The sequence below is a fragment of the Pezoporus occidentalis genome, unplaced genomic scaffold, assembly GCF_034315485.1.
Source record: "Pezoporus occidentalis ecotype Australia unplaced genomic scaffold, CSIRO_AGI_Poc_V1 ctg93, whole genome shotgun sequence".
In the NCBI taxonomy this organism is placed as follows: Eukaryota; Metazoa; Chordata; class Aves; order Psittaciformes; family Psittacidae; genus Pezoporus; species Pezoporus occidentalis.
The window spans coordinates 3,390,819-3,408,566 of NW_026916294.1; the positions used below are offsets into that span (position 1 = coordinate 3,390,819).

The following is a 17,748-nucleotide window of genomic DNA, read 5'->3' on the forward strand; positions in this document are numbered from 1 at the left end:
CCTGTCCAGCTGAATCTTAAAAGAATCCAGCACTGGTGAATCCATCACTTTCCTGGGGAATCATTCCAATGGCTGACTGTTCCCACTATGAAAAACTTCCCAAGCTGAATCTCCCCATAAGTAATTTGCACCCATCACCCCTCCTCTTTTCCATGTGTCTCCTTGTAGAGAGAGAGTCTCCATCTTCTTTACAGCCATCCTTTAAATACCGGAACATGGTGACAAGGTCTCCCATGAACATTCTTTTCTCAAGGTTGAGCAAACCCAGATCCCTCAGCCTTCCCTCACATGGCAGGTTTCCAGTCCTTTGATCATGTCTATGACCCTTCTCTGGACCCTCTCCAGACTTTCCACATCTTTTTATCTCATCTCTGAACATTTTTCCACTTGTGTCATGATTCTTTCCCCAAATTTAATACCCTTCCAGGATACAAATACCCACTGAATCGTTAAATAGCAGAGATTCACTCAATGGGTACCTTTTTACAGTAAAGCACTGAAAAGAAGAAACCCAAATCTTTTTAATGAAAACATCTGAAATAATGTCAGAAGGGTCTAACCAACATTTAAGGAATAAACATCCATATTTTCTTTAAAAAAATTAAATCTTCCCTACAAAAGTTTGTCATTTCCATGTATCTATATTTAAGGTTATAGTCTGTGACACTTAAGGAACAATTGTATTAAAGAAATGTTCATGGTTAGCACCAAATAGCCCTAAATATAGCCCCTAGATTTATATCCAAAACAGGAGCATAGCAGCCCAGCAGCCTCACCACACACCAAACTATTAATACCAATATTGTCCTATGATCTGAAATTGTTAGCTTGACATAGGCAAGGCAATACCCAGTTTTGAAATTCAGAAATCACTGTTCAATGGATGCCACGAACAGAATCAACATAATGCCTCATAAAAGATGGTAAGGTTCAGTCCACGCTTAAAACAGTATGGTAAATTTAACCAGAAGTATCTTCTATATATAGCCTTCTCAACACTCATGTCTATACTGTTGTCCTGGGAATGCCTCAAAACAAGTAAATCCAACATAAAACCCTGTCACTATGTCCCCTCTTTATATATGAGGTTCTATCAAGTACAGATTCAGACGGAATTTAAGCAAAGGAAGTAAAGATGAATGCGTTTGAGACTAAGACTGAATGGAGAGAAAAGAGACAAAAAAGAAGAAAAATCTAGTTTAGCATGATATGCCCCATCCCTGGCAGTGTTCAAGTCCAGGCTGGAGAGAGCCTCGGGCAACACGGTCTAGTGTGAGGCGTCCCTGCCCATCGCCGGGGGTTGGAATTAGATATCTTAAGGTCCTTTCCAACCCAAACCATTCTATGATTCTATGAAGAAGGATTATATTTTCTCTCAAAGTATAATTCAGAAAGAGAAGAAACTATAAATTTAAAGCTATCTCACCCCAGCAATTGCCTGTGCAAGTAGTGTCTTTCCACATCCTGGTGGTCCATGTAAAAGAAAACCCCGAGGCGGAACCACACCTAAGTGCTTATAGACTTCAGGGTGACGGACATGAATGAGCATCTTGCATATTTCCTGTTAAGAACAAGGGAGACCTCCATCTAAATTGCAGCAATTAGTATTACAGATTGCCAATATCATAGACAGGGAAAAATAAAGCAAATTCTGTTCATTAACATAATTTCAGTGACTGCCTTCAGCAAGATTAATCAAAGGGAAAAACCACTTTGTTGCTGTTGGTACAGGCAGCTGTTCTCAGCACCATGCAGATGAATTCTGTCAGACTTCTTTCTCATTTTTCATGACATTTTCTTCAGTGCATTCTGTACCCCACAAATAAAATTTTCACAAACCTTTAAAGTTCCATCGTTGCCTCCTACATCCTCAAACTTCACCGAAGGGTGGTAAAGCTCTGGTGCCTTACTTCTAACTGTTAAGGAGAAAAAGTCATGCAAATTTAGACATGGCATAATAATAATTACTAACACCGAACAAAAAAGTACTCAGGCTAAACAATTAGCTAAGTACATGGACTAGTATTATTTTGTGGTAGCAGACACAGGACTGGAATATATTTTTAGTACAATGTTAAGGCTAAATTTCTTAACAAAAAAATAAATGCTTGAGGATGCTCAGAAAACAATTCTGTGGTAATGGATCCCATGGTCAAACAGTCTCTGTTTGGAGCAACACCCTGAAAGTAACTTCTCACCTTTCTCTTTAAGCAAGATGGAATTAATCTCTTCATCTACATCTGGAAGTTCTTCTTTTTTTCTTTTTGTTCTCTTACCCTTTGTCTTCTTTCTTTCACTCTCCAAGGCAGACACTTCTGTTGATTTCTACGGCATAAACCCAGAACTAAATATACAAAGCCTTCCAAGTCAGTGAATTTCTGCAAATACTTAAAAGGACAAAGTGTGTGCCTACGATGCTTATCTTACACATATTATATAAATAAAGAGCAGCAAGGCAGGAATTCAACCCCCTTCCTTTTGGAGAAAAGCCTTTATTTTTACTGAAGATTAGCCCTTTTTAAAAGGGTCAATTACAGCAGTCACTTTTTTTGCTAAGAGTACATACCTCCAAGCAAAAAAACCCCAAACACCTTCCCTCACCCAAACCCTCCAAAGCACTAACCAAAATTAGACACCAGTTATTTGGATATCACAAAGCAATCCACTTTAGGGATGAAGATACCTATATGAATATATTAATGCCAATGGAAACAATTTTTATTACTACTAAGTCATGAGTGGCTATAATATTATTCAGTGCCAACATAAATAAACTGTATGAAAAAAAATACTAATACAGGAGAAAACAAAGAAAAAAAGAGGTTCTTTGAGAAAGGGTTTTGTATGTTTTTCAGTATACAGTATTGCAAATTTTACAATTTGAAGATCTCCCTTTTATTCAATTTCTCTATGTAAGAGGACACAGTACTACTAGGACAAAGGGATGATGTCTCAAATCTGCCTGTTCAGTAAGTACCTTGTTGTGCAGTTACGAAGGTGGATATAAATGTAGTTCTTCCTTCACATAAAAAAAAGAGCATCCTGCCAAAACATCTGGTCAGCCAAACAATGTGTGTTATCTCCCATGCACAAATGGAAAAAATTCAACAGCTAAACAAATCTGGATGTTTTTTTCCTAAATAAGATAAAAACACTGGGGGGGGGGGGGGGGGAGAGGAATCACGAAGTAGCCAGTATGTCTGGATGAGGAGTAGGACCTACTTCTAACTGCTTTATAAATCAATGCAATTTCCCTTCAACTTCCCCAACTCTTGTCCATCCAAACGATTTCAGCTTTTTCCATGCTCTAAGACTTAACCACTGGCTAAAGGAGACCATGTGCTATGGCTACAGCAAGCCACATGCTTCCGCACTAGTTAGGCTGGTCACTGGCAAACAGAATAAATAATAGCTAAGTTCTGCTAACCTTTCTCTAAGTATGGGCATTAATCTGGGTCTCTCTAATACTGAGCACTACATTTGCCTCAAAAAATGGTGAGGAAAGTTGTAATTTTGTGACTTTTTAACCTCTCATACAAACACACTTGAAATGGCCCTTAAGGTTCAAAAATCGCTTTTGACAAGGCAAAATAATAGGCTAAGCCCTTCCTTCTTCAGAAACCTAGTGAAAAGGAAGTATTCCACTGAGTCGAAGCCAATCTTTCCTTTCTATTTAATATGTTCATTACCTGCAAACACATGCATGTTTGTAATTAAAATAACACATTTTAAAAATCCAGAGAGAAAGATGGTCTGATTTTAGTATCACCCTTTAAAAGCCTGACAAATTACACAGGAAATTATCTTCATACTTGCTACTTAAATCACATTGGGTTCGTAAAACACAATACCTCAGAAATCAGTTTCTTTTCATCTCCTTCTCCATCCTCAGAAAGGTCAATGAAGAAGTCTTTTCCACATGGAGTTTTATCAATGAACCAGCCACCCTCAGAGATACGTGTTTCAACTCTTGCTCCTGATGAGAGGGTGCTTGCTTGGGGTGCTGTTCGTACAGGAGGGGGGGTTTCCATTGGTTCATTTTTTGGAGTGGTTGGAACAGAATCCGGATTTCCTTTCTTGTATAAGCTCAGCAGGGAACTGTTCATGTGATTTGTAGACTGCAAAATGTATTTTAAAAGAAATATACAGGTTATAACTTGGATTATTTATACTGAGGCCAATGAAAAGTATTTCATAAACAACATTTAGTATTATCCCTGATGGATAAAGTAGCCATGCATCTTCTACCCTACTCCCCTGCAAAGCAAACAACAGCATATAAAACTGTATCTGCTAGTCAAAGAGAGTGCAGTCTTTGCAATTTACTCTGAACGACCCCTGTTAATTGACAGTCACCTCTTTTAGTAATAGGCATGTCAGCTCCTTCAATCATTTCATTCATTCCATAGCTAAGTCTTTCAGACCCCCAGCACGTGTTCTTAAGAAGTGACTCCCCACTACAGATTCTCCCTTCTTCTTCAGGGAAAAGCCTCCTTTCAGTTCTACAGATTCTCAGTTGGAATTGCCAACTCTGACTTTACCTCACCTTCGTTTTTAAACTCTCCAAGTGCATTGCAATTTCACAACACAGAATTGTGTATTATGCAAATACAATTATAATAAAATACAACTTACTAGATCTTCTGGATAATCATCATAATCAGAGTCATCTGTGGCACTTCCTGAAGTCCTTTACATGGAAGGAAGACAAAAACTATTAGGGTATCGGAGCAGAACTGCAAAGGAGACACCCCCAAAACAAAACAATGCAATTTCTACAATGTGGTTCCTTATACCCATGATATGCAGCCTAAGACTGGAGAAAAATCCCTGACTTGCATGCTCTAAATTTACTCCTATGAAGAGTTAAAAACCACATCCTTTCCAAGTCTGCCATGAGTTAGATCAACTTTGCAACCTGGCTGAAAGACTGCTCTAAAAAAAAAGTGGTGTAGGATCAATCTAATTCAGTTCACCAAGAGATCACACAATCTCCAGTGCTGGCACAAGGGAAGTACTAGCAATTCACTGCTGTACTGGACTAGTTCTTCTGTCAACCATGTCCTAATTTCCTATGAGACCCTTAATGTCTATCAAAGGTTAGGGAAACCAGAATGGTCCATGAGACTATGCAGAACTGGGAGTCAGGAAACCTCAGATCCAGCGGTGATTTACTCTGAATAGCCTATCTTGTAGCTTTTTCGCTCAGATTCAGTTAATGTCCCTCACACCCAAGAACATTTAAACACAAAACAAAACTAAGGAACTGAATCATATGAGGACTGGGGCCCCTCGTGGAAAACTATCGAGAAAGCCTCAAGGTTATCCACTAATTAAGGGCTATATGATCCCCATAACAGAAAAATTGTGCCTGGTTCTAGTATCTGCTTGTCTTCAGTGAAAAAAGTGCTTCCATTCACTACAGGTAATTTCTGATGAAGACAGGCCTATGGGAAATCAAAGATCTGTCTGTAACCTTAAAGCTACCAAAATTTAATAATATGCAGAAAGACAGTTTTAAAGAAGTCACAATATTAATGGCATTATTAAAGTAATCTAATGGTAAAAATTCTTCTTACTCATTTTTCTCTTGCTGTCTTGCTCTTTTTGCCACATGTTCGGCTTCTAAACCTGCTAAATCTTCACGTTCTTTTTCATTACTGATTATTCCAAACACTAAAAGGAAAGGTTCAAACATGTTAAGAAAACAGCCAAAGCATATTAAAAAAATTTGATCTTAGACATAATACTAACAGAACTACCTTTTTCAACTTGTATTCTAAAAGCATTTCGTTTTCTTCGTCCATAGTCTGCACTGAAAAAAAAACCAAAATAAACACGTTACACCAACTGCTTCTTCCCCCAACACACAGTGTCATTTTCAGGGGGGGAAAAATACATTGTCAGTTGAAAACCAAACTTTTATAGAAGCTGTTATTAAAAACCAACTATGTGAACACATGATCCTTTTGTCTTAAGCCTGGAACAGCTCAATCACTGGGATGAAACAAAAGCACTAAACTATACTGGCCTCTAAAGGGATGTTTAGTTAATACTATCAAGATCCTTTTTAGCTGGAGATACAGAGAAGCAGCAACATACAAATGATCAAACTGGATTCTATATGGACACAGGACTAGAAAGGACAGTCCAGTGAGGAATAACTGTGCTGATCAATAACGGTCCCTATAAGAAAATCTGATTCAATGAGCACCCTTAAATGCAAACAAAAATCATCAACCTTTTACCTTCACTTACTGAGGGTATGTTTTATCTATTTGCTTTTATAAAATCGTTGAAAGAGGAAAACCAAAACAAAATCCCAAGACCTGTAAGCATCCTAAGCAAAGGGTTTGGCTCCCTTTCTCTAACAAGGCACAAACAGAACACACAAACATGAATGAATATAATTCTCCACCTTCATTAACCCCCACAGCCACCAAAGACCTGCTGACACACAGCCTTGCTCCCACCCATATCAGCCTAAAATTAATTAGGCAAGACTGACCATCCTGCTGAGCATCTGAGCAAGATTTAGTGTCTTGCTGAACCCGCTATCTCCCCCATCTACCTGCACCGAAGTGTTATTTTCCCTAACATTTCAGCTCACTGAGGGTAAGGACCAACATGCTGTAATACATCTGTAGCATTTTAATTACAACAAAAAAAGCAGCCCACAAAAAAACAAACCACAAATAGATCTTGCAATGCCAGTGCATTAATAAAATATGAGTTACTAGATATATCAGCAGATGGAAACACTGCTAAAGTACAAATCTTTGCTCACCTGTAGGTTTTCTGCAAATCAGATGCTAGGATTCCAATGTCAACATACTGGCCACATTTACTACTTGCAAGATACTGAAATGAAGAGTTTTAAGCAGCAAATGAAATCTTTGTCAATCACTTCACTAGAGCAAATAGATCAAATATGCCTACTTTAAACCCTACTCTTCTTAGAAATGAAAATTGAAAACAGCTTTGAACTGCCTTGGAACACACTAGACAGTATTTCCCAGTGAAACAGGAAAGCTTATTAAGACACAGAAGGGAAAAGCAGCACACTGTATTTTGACACTTGCATGATCTCTGCTGGTGCAATGCCATTGTTTTTATATAGCAAGAAAGGTGACTTTGTAAATTGTCAATCCCTCTAAAGTTCTTGATTTCTCTCAGTTAACCTCCTTCTGGGTTTAGGTCTCCTACCTTAAAAATGAAAGAATCTACACGAGTTAGTATGGATACTGTCATAATAAAAACTTTAATCTTTACAAAATGTTTCAATGAATGCTCTAGAAAAGTATATAAATTACAGTGAATTCTATACAGCTTTTCCTTTCCTTTTCTTTTTTTTCTGACAGCAGCTGATCCAACCATTTTCAAACCACAGTTATGAAAGTGCAAGAAAATGTACAAAATTTCAGGTGCAACTGGACTCCATTTGCTTTCTCTCCCCACTCTCCAAATTAGGAGCAAGAAGAAGTTTCAATACGGTAATCACCAAATCACAGAATGGTTTGGGTTTGAAGGGACCTTAAAAATCACCTGGTTCCAACCCCCTGATGGTGAATTTTCCTTCTTAGAAAAAGGAGACACAATGTCCCTAAAAGAGATGGCATTACCAAGGCTGCAGCAAGAACAACTTTAAAATCTCATTTAAATTAATACCTCTATTTAAAATCAAACTGCTTAATATTAAATTCAGAATTCCTTTTTTAAATGATGTGACACTTCAGGTCACCCATGAGCAACTACTGACCTACAGAAAAAAATCAAGCCCACCATAAATCCAGCTGCCTTACTCACTTCAGAATAGTCAAGACAATTTCACTGTGATCTTGAAAAGTAAAATAAGCAACTATCCTCAAGCAGCCACTCGCTTTGAAGGAATTAGAAGCGGAGTACTTATACACAGACTCAGAGAAATGGTGTTTAATTCCCAAGTCACCATAAATTTTCAGAAGGTGTGACACAGCACTATGCCACCTGAAGGAATCCCTGTTTTCCCTGCTCTTCACGGGTGTATTGTGGAAGTAATCATACTTCTTCCTTTTTCTTCAGTCAGCGATTAATATAATCGATGTACATGTTTCCAAAGGTAAACACTTCCAATTTGGCTAGATATTCTCCAAGTGCATTTTCTCTGGACTACATTGGAGTACTGTGTCCAGTTCTGAAACCCCCAACATAAGAAGGATGAAAACTTGTTGGAGCAAGCCCAGAGGAGGCCATGAAGATGCTCCAAGGGGCTTGGAGCAGCTCTGCTTTGGAGACAGGCTGAGAAAGCTGGGCTGGTTTATCCTGGAAAAGACAAGGCTCCTTAAGGGGAGACCTTAGAACAGCTCCCAGTGCCTAAAGGGGCTATAAAAAACCTGGAGTGTGGCTTTTAGGGCCTGTAGGGACAGGACAAGGGGGAATGGCTTTAAACTGACAGAGGGGAGATTCAGATCAGACATTAGGCAGAAGTTCTTCCCTGTGAGGGTGCTGAGGCGCTGGCACAGGGTGCCCAGAGAAGCTGTGGCTGCCCCATCCCTGGCAGTGTTCAAGGCCAGGTTGGGCAGGGCTTGGAGTAAGCTGCTCTAGTGGAAGGTGTCCCTGCCCGTGGCAGGGGGTTAGAACTGGATGAGCTTTAAGGTCCCTTCCAACACAAACCATTCCATGGCTCTACGACATCCATCTGATTTGAAATTGGAGCCAGCTTCGAGATCAGAAATACCGAAGAATAAAACAAAACGAAACAAAATGCCAAAACCAAATAACTCCCCCCATTTCCAAACCCCGGAGGGGCCAGGCCGCGTCCGGGCACCCTCCGCGCCTCCCTCCCACCCCTGAGCAGGCCGATGGCCCAGACCCTGTCCGCAAGGCGGGGTGGCGGCCCGGCGAGCCACGCAGTCCTCGGGGCCGCCGCCCGCCCCGGTACCTGCTTAACGCGCTGCTTCAGCCGCAGGTCCACGAAGCGCCCCGGCCGGCTTCGCATCGCCGCCCGCCGCCTGCCCGCGCCGGCGGCACCGAGGCCTGCCCACCGCTTCGCCTGCGCCGGGCGGCCGAGAGCCGCTAGGCGGGAATTGCGCGCAGGCAGCCCCAGGGCGCCTCAGCCGCGCCGCCGCAGGCCCCCTTTGAACCGCCGGCCCGCACCGGCGGAGCGGCGCGGAGGAGCAGCTCGCTCTGACTGTGCCCTGCCGCTCACGGTGCCCTTCCCGTCAGGGCTCTGTGAACCCTCCGCCACCGCGGCGCCTTCAGCAAGAGCCGGGACGTACCCGCCTGCCACCGCCCGGGAGCGACTGCTGAGGAGAGCGGGCGGAGACTCCATTTCCCAGCATGCTAGGAGGCACTGCGCGGCCCTGCCGGGCGGGGGAACAGGGCGTACGGCGGCCGGGAGGGCGGCGGCCGCGGCGGGATGGAGTCGGTGGTCTTCATCTTCTCGCTCATTGACTGCTGTGCCCTCATCTTCCTTTCCGTCTACTTCGTATCCTTTTAATCTGGGGTTGGCGGGCGACCGGGGTGGGCAGGGTGAGGGCTGCGGCAGCCCCGCGGCGAGACCGAGGTGGGCCGGGCCCATTGAGGTGTCTCTGAGGGCAGGCGAACGGGGCCGGCGCCGCCGGGCTGAGGGCAAGGGGACGTGAGGGTCTGTGAGGTAATGTCCGCTGGCGGCTGGTGCCCGGGGAGCCGGTAGGGAAGGGTTCAGAGAGACGGGAGTGCCGCGTTGTAGGGAAGCGGCGGGTGCTCCAGTGCACGAAATACGGTCGCTGCTTCGGGAGCTGGAGCTCAGGGGGGCTGCAGGCGGCCACACATCGCGGCTCAGCACAAGTAGCGTATGCTTGGCGGTGGGGGGGTGTCAAAGCGTGCTCCATGCTCTCACAAACCGCACAGGCCTGTAAAACACGGTCATGCGGGAGCTTTAATTATAAGAACACCCCACGCGATTTCAGATGTGAGCTTGCGGCTGGGAGACTGCGAGTTCCTTGGCAAACGGAATTCCCATAGTGTTTATTACAGACTTACCTGCGGGCTTTGCTGCCTGGCCTTGTTGCGATGTAGAAGCGCCGACTGGGCTTTGCTTTCTTATTTTTCTGAGTACGAGAGAACTGGCATTCATCCTGGTGCTAGTTCAGAATCTCTCCAGTTCTTGTAATAGGAAAAAATACAGAAGCACTTGAAAGAAATTAATCCTAGAAGGTTAGGTTGTTTGTTGAAAAATGTAAAGGCTTTACCTAGGGATTCAAGAAATCTTGTGCTTTTTCATTTTCTTGGAGAAAAGGAGCCTGAGCTTTACAGGGCATAGCGTAATGATGTGTACATCCGAAGACCTTTTTTAGAGAGCTTTTCTGTCTGAAGTCTTCTCTTTTTCAATTGCTGAAAGTTCATTTCATAATGATGTTACCCTCTTTTTTTCTAGCCAAGTTTGAATTCAGCCAATGTTGCTGTAAATGTAAAAACAAAAAGTAGATACACTTCAAAAACCTGCACTGTTGTGCACTTTATTGTGAGGAGAGTTTAAAGACTGCATTAACTTTTTCTTCTAAGTTGTGGTTTCAAGTGTTGTAGCAATAATTCTGATACTAAAAATACTGAGTTTGCCTCCTCCGTCTGTTCTTAGGGTTGAACTGAACTTTAGAACTTAGGCAACAGTTGCCACAGGAAAAACATTATAAAATCACTTGGCCTAGTGATAAAATCTAGCCTAACTTGCAACCTAAAGCCAGAGTTAATTGTAACCAAGTGAAATATGCTTTTGTCAGATCAGCTGTAGAACAGGACAGTCTATGCTGAGAGCAGAGTGCTCTCCACAAGTTATTGGATGAAAATAAAGCTTTGTGTATTCCCAGTTACCATACAAATTTTCCTCATCTTGGGCTTCAGATAATTACGCTATCAGATTTGGAATGTGACTACATTAACGCTAGATCGTGCTGCTCAAAACTCAATAAAGTAAATTATTCTTCTTTGCATTTTATGTGGTTTAAAAAAATGGCTCTTCATCTTAGCATCGCAAACAACAGGGGTGTAATGTGTGTCTGAAGAGCCTCAATTGGCATTATTTGGCTTATATCCTTTATTTCAGTCTGCTTGTCTTTTTTTTGATGGCTGTCTTTCTGCAAATTCAGTCAGGAAAGGCTGTTCCTCTGACCCTTGGTACTCCACATTCCTGGGGCTGAGACTTAACTCTTCACAGACCTCTTAAGTTCTGTGCTTTTGTTTTTGAAAGCCACACCAAGGATGTCTGTCTGTGACTGAACTCTGAGATCTTTATAGCAACTTTCTCAGATGGTTTTTGTGTAATTTCTCTCCAAAAGTAGAGAGTTTTACTATGATAAGAAAAAGTACCATTTTAACCAAATCAGTATGGCCTTCCTGCATGGGTGCTCACTTTGATTTTTGATATTTTCTTTCTTAGTGTAAAAGAGAATGCTGCAGGGTACTGTAAAGGTGAAAATGTGTTACTGCCAGGGGCTGACACAATTTGACTATGCCAGTTTTCATATTGATCAACTTTCTTATCTGTTCCAAGCCTGAGGGTGCTTGTATGTCCTGTGTCTGTGCACATTTTAATTCTGCTTCTCTCATTCCTAAATCCAGTTCTCTGCAGTGATTTCAAATGAGCACTGTATATTTCTTAACTCTCTTTCTTAAGTGCTTGTGTAACATAGTTGTGTTCAAACAGCTGCTGTGCTTCTCTAGAAACTTTTGTAATACTTGGATAAAGGAGGTCTGTTAGCCCAAAACCAGGCCCTAAGATATTCTAACTCACATGGAATTTGTCTGAAGGTATCCATTTCCCCACATGTGATGAAATCATATGCTTCTGCCATGATTTTTCTGCCTGAGTTTTACATGATTAGAATTAGATGATAACTCTATAGATCTCTTCTTCAGAAAAGAATTTACATTTGTGCATATAATTCCTTTTCTTCCCTTTTTACAGTGGGTGGTGCCTGAAGTGATTGGCCATGCTGTTGTAACAGTATTAATGCTTATTTCATTGCACTGGTTCATCTTTCTCCTTAATTTGCCAGTAGCAACATGGAATATATATAGGTAAGTGCAAAGGGTTTTGTGTGATTTTTATTTTTTTTTCTTTGTTACTAGGTATATAATATTTTGTGATGGGATGTTTCATTTGTGTTCTTGAGCTGCCAACAGTCTTTATAGATCTAACTAACATAAAACTCTCCTCTCCTTGCATTTAAAATTACAAGAAACCAAACAGTGAAGGTAAGAAGCTTCTGGCCTGTAGTACAAATGTTTGGAAGGTCCTTGCATTCTCCTTAGTGCCCAGGAATCTTGATTTGCAAGTCATTCCCAAGTTCATAGGAAATAGTGTCATTCTAATCGGGATTATGAAGTAGTGCTGCAAACACAGTTAATGTTTTTCATGCTGTGTCTACATGCCTGATAGTGATATCAGCGTAAAAGTATGGAGGTCAGCATGGCCAATGGTTGTAAAACCGTCAGGCTGTGGTGTCATCCCACACAGTCTCCTGTGTTTGCTGTCTTGCCTGTACCCCTCATTTGCATTGCTTCTGGTCCCCCATTTTGCCTCTTTGTATCTGGAAAGGTTTGCAGACTTTTCACCTTATGACAACTGTTAATGTTACTGGCCTTTATATACTGGGTTGTCCATGGCTTTGGAATGGTTTATCATCGGTAGGGGTTTCCACATGGCAACACTGGGGCTGGTGTTTCAAAAATGTTCTTTTTGTTTTGTCTCATCTGATGTGAAGAGAACTGAATCTTTACTGGTGCTGTGCTAATGAAAACTGGGTGTGGATTTGTTGCAATTTATCACTAAGCACTATAGTACAGGGAGTCCAAAAGACCAAATGTTTAAGATAGAGGTATAAAAAGTCACTGTAATTCTTGTTTGCCTGAACCTGCTAGGGCTAACTGTTCGTAGGGATGGGTTGAGTTGCTGGTAAAATTAAATGAGTTTTCATAGCTTTCACTAGAAAGAAGTTGAGGATCTCGTTGTTCTTGGACAAAATAACCATGCATTTATCACCCTTGTTACCTACAAAACTGAGAGCAAAGCCTTCAAATGTTTTCTGAACTGGAGTAACATGAGACACAGTACAATTTGTATGCTTAATAAACAAATATTGCCTAAATGCAACAGGGATAGTTCTGTTTGGCCATCTGTATGTACAGCTGCATAACACACTGACCAGTTGCACGAAATGACCAGTATTCCCTTTGGTATCTTCTGGCAAGTATGGAGTTTGCATTTCATGTTTCATCTAGGCTAGGCTCCAGAGACACTAGAGAGGGAATTCATTTTCTTTGAAGCTTTGAAGAGCTCTTGTACTGGTTATCCCTTCCCTGCTTCCTTTCGCTTATCGATAATGTTTAAAGTAGCCACTTGCCTTCCCTTGTAAACCTGGTCAGAGAGAATTTGAGAAGATAAGTTATTTCTGTTTCCACGCTCCAGGCAGTAAGCCTTGGCTGCTGTTTTGAACTGTCAGCTGAGTATCCTAAATCCAGGACTGTTTTCTTAATTCTAGGGGTGCTGTGCAGGCAATATGTGAATATGACAGTATGATACTTCTCCTCTCCATTTTGACACAAGCAGTCAAAATGTTAAGCCTGTGTTGCTAATCCTGTTTGCTTTCTGAGGATTGAGGAGTTTCACCCACATTGATTGCCTGGACTATCCCATCCATAGTGAAGGACTTGGAGGTCTGCAAGAGCAAGTGTATTTTTCAGCATTATAAAGAAAATGTGATGATTTATCTAGGTGTTCCTGCTCCGGCAGGGGGATTGGACTAGATGATCTTTCGAGGTCCCTTCCAATCTCTAGCATACTGTGATACTGTGTGATTTGGGATAGAACTTTAATTTCACCCAGTGTTCAATGGACTAAACGTCTGGTAGTCAGAAGAATGGTGGACTGTAAATTAGTCTGAATACACGGATGAGAGGAGAAGGTATCATTTACTAAACTAGGATTAAGTGGGAACAGATGAAGTGTGAACCTATGATCACGAGCTGCAATCTTCCAGCATCAGCTAAATGTGTTTGAATCTTCTTCATATGTTACAGTATCTCAAGGACCAGTCTCTGGAGTCAGTGTTGCTGCACATGAATTCAGAAAGGTTTAAGATAATCATTCTACTCCAAGAGGAGTACAGAAATGTAAATACTTGTACTTTTGAGATTGAAGAAGTCTGTGCTTTGTAGTATATCTAAGTGATAATAGAGAGAAAGGTAGGATAATAATCCCTTCCCCTTATCTCTTCCATTCAAAGCCTGCTTAATCTTGATGAGTGAATGGTGGTTACAGGGAGTGCTGGCTTAATTTAACCAGTTGTCTCAACGATTTCAGTTAGGGTAGAGAGGGGTTTTGTGAAAGGGGCACCAAAAACAAATCCCAGGGAGGATAAACTGGTCAAAAACAGCATCAAGGGAGACTTTCAAAGTTGCAGCATGTTTATTGTAACATTCTGCTGGCCCTTCTTGTTCAGCATACTCAGGTGCTCACTTAACTTGGTTTATTTTTTGCTGACTTTCCTAGTGTCTTATACAATCCCCAGTGAGACACAGTTTTGCCTTACAATGTCCTTGTTTTAAAACCAGATATTGAAGCAGCTTATTTGAAATCAAATCATATTTGAAAACAGATATTTTTTTAGTTCTTAAATATTTCTTAGACCTGCTATTATGTAAAAGAAACAAGAACTACAAAGGAAATGTTAAATGTGAGTAGACAAGAAAGAAATCAACTTTGAACGCTTCCCTTTCGTCTTTGCTAGGTAGACCTGCTTGGGACAATAGGGCCAAATAATGCGATTTTTCCATGTCTTTAAGGAAATCATACCCCTCTCAAAACTGAAGGAGTGAAAAAAGAGTAATCTTTAAAATACAGTGAAAATTTTGACCAGAACTTCCACATCCCTTATGAAATGATGTAATCTAGAGGCAAATGTCCTGTTGCTGTGGCAGCAGCTTCCACCGAGTGGAGATCCTGGAGGCACCACCATATATATTCACTAAAGCTGACAGTTTTCGTGTTCTTTGTGGCTTTGCTGCACAAGTTTTTTGCTGTTCAGAGTAAAACAATGGGCTTGAGTTGGGTTTGTTAGCATCTGGCATCCTTGTGTCCATGACTGAAATTCCTGACATATATAAGCTGTGCTGGCTCGTGGGCCTCTTGGTGGATTTGCCTCCCAGGTTCCACAATTAAGTTGCATCATTTAGTGTTATCAATGTTCTTAAAAAACAGAATTAATAAATACTACCTTTATGGCACTCATTTCCTAAGGACATTAGGAAACTGTGCTTTACTTGGGATAAATTGATACAGGAAACTTATGTTCCTCCTTTTATTCCAATAAAACTCATTACATTCCCAATAAATGGACAATAATTTGTGTTATAGTACTAAAAATAGAACAATCACTTAAAACTTCACATTTAGAAGAGAATTTCAAATTGTAATTATTTCACATGAACTATTTCTAATGGGACATAATTGAATTTGTTATTAGTCAAATATGCTGCAGTGCTTCTTAATGCCTCCGTGAAAGAAAGACCAATACTGTGGTCTTAATGGGTTTTGGTTAGTTGTATGGTTTTGATTGGTTGGTTTGGTTTTATCTTGTCTCCTGCTACTGCCATAAACCACCCCTGTTTCTTGTTCCTTTCCTTCCCCTTCTGTTACTGAGATGAATGTTGTGAGAGGTGGGGAGTGCCTGTTGGAATACAAGTGGTGCCATTCTTTGAGTATATACAGAAAATCAAGAGGTGTTCTGTTCTGAAAGCTTGCTTTTGCTGTGGGTGAAAGACAAGGAGTTAAATTCCTGTGTAAAAAGAGCATTGTTTCAGGAAGGTAGAGCCTGTATGATGCTGAAGTAAAATACTAATAATACTGTTCTAGACTGAGCTCAGCTGGAATGAGAACTTCACGCACTTGCGTTTGCTGTCCTGAGGAATGCTTATGACAAAAGAACGTGCTGCTTGTTGAATTTTCACAGGACATCAACATGTGCTTTGCTGGTGTTACTGTTTTGCTTCCATTTCACTTTGTTTTACTCAACTTCTGTTCTTATGTGGGTTTAGACAGCAGCACTTAGCTTCTTCAGTCCTGCCCAGTCTCTCACCCTGTCAGCCTCAATGTCTCTGCTGAGATAACACAGGATGGGAATAATACACATATGTTTTGTCTCCTCTATGCTGTCTCATTTGACCACTGGCATTTGTGATTATCTGTGTGGGGTTTTCTGCTAAATAAATAATTTATTAGCTAAATTCTTAGCTAAATTAAATCTTTTCCAATCCATTTCATTTAATGCATCTTTCCACTGTGGGTGGACATTTCCATCCTAACACCAATTAAAACAAACTGCAATCAGCTATTGCCTGGAAACTCTCCCATTTACACATGGGATGTTGGGCTGATGCGTTTAGTACTTTTTGTCCTCTTTGATGGTGGGTTGTAGTGGCAGAACTTCACACAATATCCTGAAACTGAAATAGAGTTTAAAAAAAGCTGCCTTATGTTGGACTGTGAAACAGCTCTTCAGATGGAAGTCCCTTCTGTGCAAGCTCTCCTGTTCCCCTTCCTCTACACTCCCTAATGTTTTGATGACTATACTTCTGTTTTGATTTGGTTTCTTTCTTCTTAAACTTTCAGGTACATTATGGTGCCATGTGGAAACATGGGGGTATTTGACCCCACAGAGATCCATAACCGAGGACAACTGAAATCACACATGAAGGAAGCCATGATTAAACTAGGCTTTCATCTGCTGTGTTTCTTCATGTACCTTTACAGGTTAGTTACAAAAATTGCTCCCAAGGAACAAAGGAATTGTCTGCCAGCTATTTTTATCTTCTCTATTCTGCTATGGTAATTGCTGGTATTTGTGTCTTGCATCCTGCTAAGCCTGTCTGCAGGCTCATTATGTGTCTTTATTCTCTCTGATCCACCGTTTGAAAGCTCAGACTACTCCTTAATCTCAAAAATCTGTAAGTACAATATAAGGGGTTACATGATTTCAGCACCTAGAATAAGCAGCCTGTTTAGGATGGAAATAATATTGAATTTACAAGTTCTGTTTTAGAAGCTAAATTAATCAGGCTAAGTTATAAACGGGTGAATTCTGTGATGTTCTATCCTGTAATAAGTGATCCCAACTACTGTTCTTGTGCTGCAGTATTACTTCTGCAGTCCTTGTCTTTGTGAGTAGAGCACAGAGCACAGTTGCCTTGACTTTGCATTTCAGAATCAAGCACAATTCTCTCATGAAAGCAATAGCTGTTGCTACTTGGATGTGCCTCAGTAATCTACTGGTGTCATGTTTTCTGTTTTGTCACAGTATGATTCTGGCTTTGATAAATGATTGAGAAGTTGAAAAAGAACCGTTAGCTGCCAAATTGGGTCATCACTCCAGTGACTGGTTGTGGAGCCACAGACACCTTCTGACCATACCTAAATCAGTGTCATCGTGCAGTATATTTTACCTCTTTGGACAAGAAATATTTTTTTCTGTATTTTTAACATAAAATATTTTCAAAAGACATTGGATCTGTGTAGCACTTGTCTTTGTTCCTTTACAACCCAAACTGCTGGAGCTGCTGCTTCTCTTAAGATGAAATTCTTGCTTACAGAACTGATCTCATAGGAATTAAATGGTGGGAATGGAAACTCATTTCAGTAGCATGGGCTAATAGTTGTGGTGGTTCCAGAACAAATTTAAGTGCAGCTCTGATGCCTGTTTCTTAGTGAAAGGTGTCAAGATGTGCCTCTGGCTG

General features: G+C 41.0%; 2 protein-coding genes across 7 annotated transcripts in view; one reads left to right on the forward strand and one right to left on the reverse strand.

Moving 5' to 3' along the window:
• NVL (nuclear VCP like) overlaps window positions 1–9,158 on the reverse strand; it is a 41,895-nt gene extending 32,737 nt beyond the window's left edge. For 2 of the 6 annotated variants that reach the window (XM_062606016.1, XM_062606017.1), the window contains exons 1-9: window positions 8,921–9,158; window positions 6,788–6,861; window positions 5,763–5,815; window positions 5,580–5,676; window positions 4,636–4,690; window positions 3,852–4,118; window positions 2,199–2,325; window positions 1,840–1,916; window positions 1,427–1,561 (exon numbers count right to left, since the gene is read on the reverse strand). In XM_062606016.1, the coding sequence (XP_062462000.1) occupies window positions 1,427–1,561; window positions 1,840–1,916; window positions 2,199–2,325; window positions 3,852–4,118; window positions 4,636–4,690; window positions 5,580–5,676; window positions 5,763–5,815; window positions 6,788–6,861; window positions 8,921–8,977 (942 nt within the window). In that variant the 5' untranslated portion in view covers window positions 8,978–9,158. The remainder of the gene's footprint in view (window positions 1–1,426; window positions 1,562–1,839; window positions 1,917–2,198; window positions 2,326–3,851; window positions 4,119–4,635; window positions 4,691–5,579; window positions 5,677–5,762; window positions 5,816–6,787; window positions 6,862–8,920) is intronic. The other 4 variants (XM_062606015.1, XM_062606019.1, XM_062606020.1 and 1 more) reach the window with 4 other exon arrangements.
• A 128-nt stretch (window positions 9,159–9,286) lies between these two features.
• CNIH4 (cornichon family AMPA receptor auxiliary protein 4) lies at window positions 9,287–17,516 on the forward strand. The gene is made up of 5 exons (XM_062606048.1): window positions 9,287–9,466; window positions 10,861–10,929; window positions 11,924–12,036; window positions 16,628–16,768; window positions 17,313–17,516. Exons 1-5 carry the CDS (start codon window positions 9,398–9,400, stop codon window positions 17,338–17,340), a joined length of 420 nt encoding a protein of 139 aa, XP_062462032.1. The 5' UTR covers window positions 9,287–9,397; the 3' UTR covers window positions 17,341–17,516.
• The last annotated feature ends 232 nt before the right edge of the window (window positions 17,517–17,748 follow it).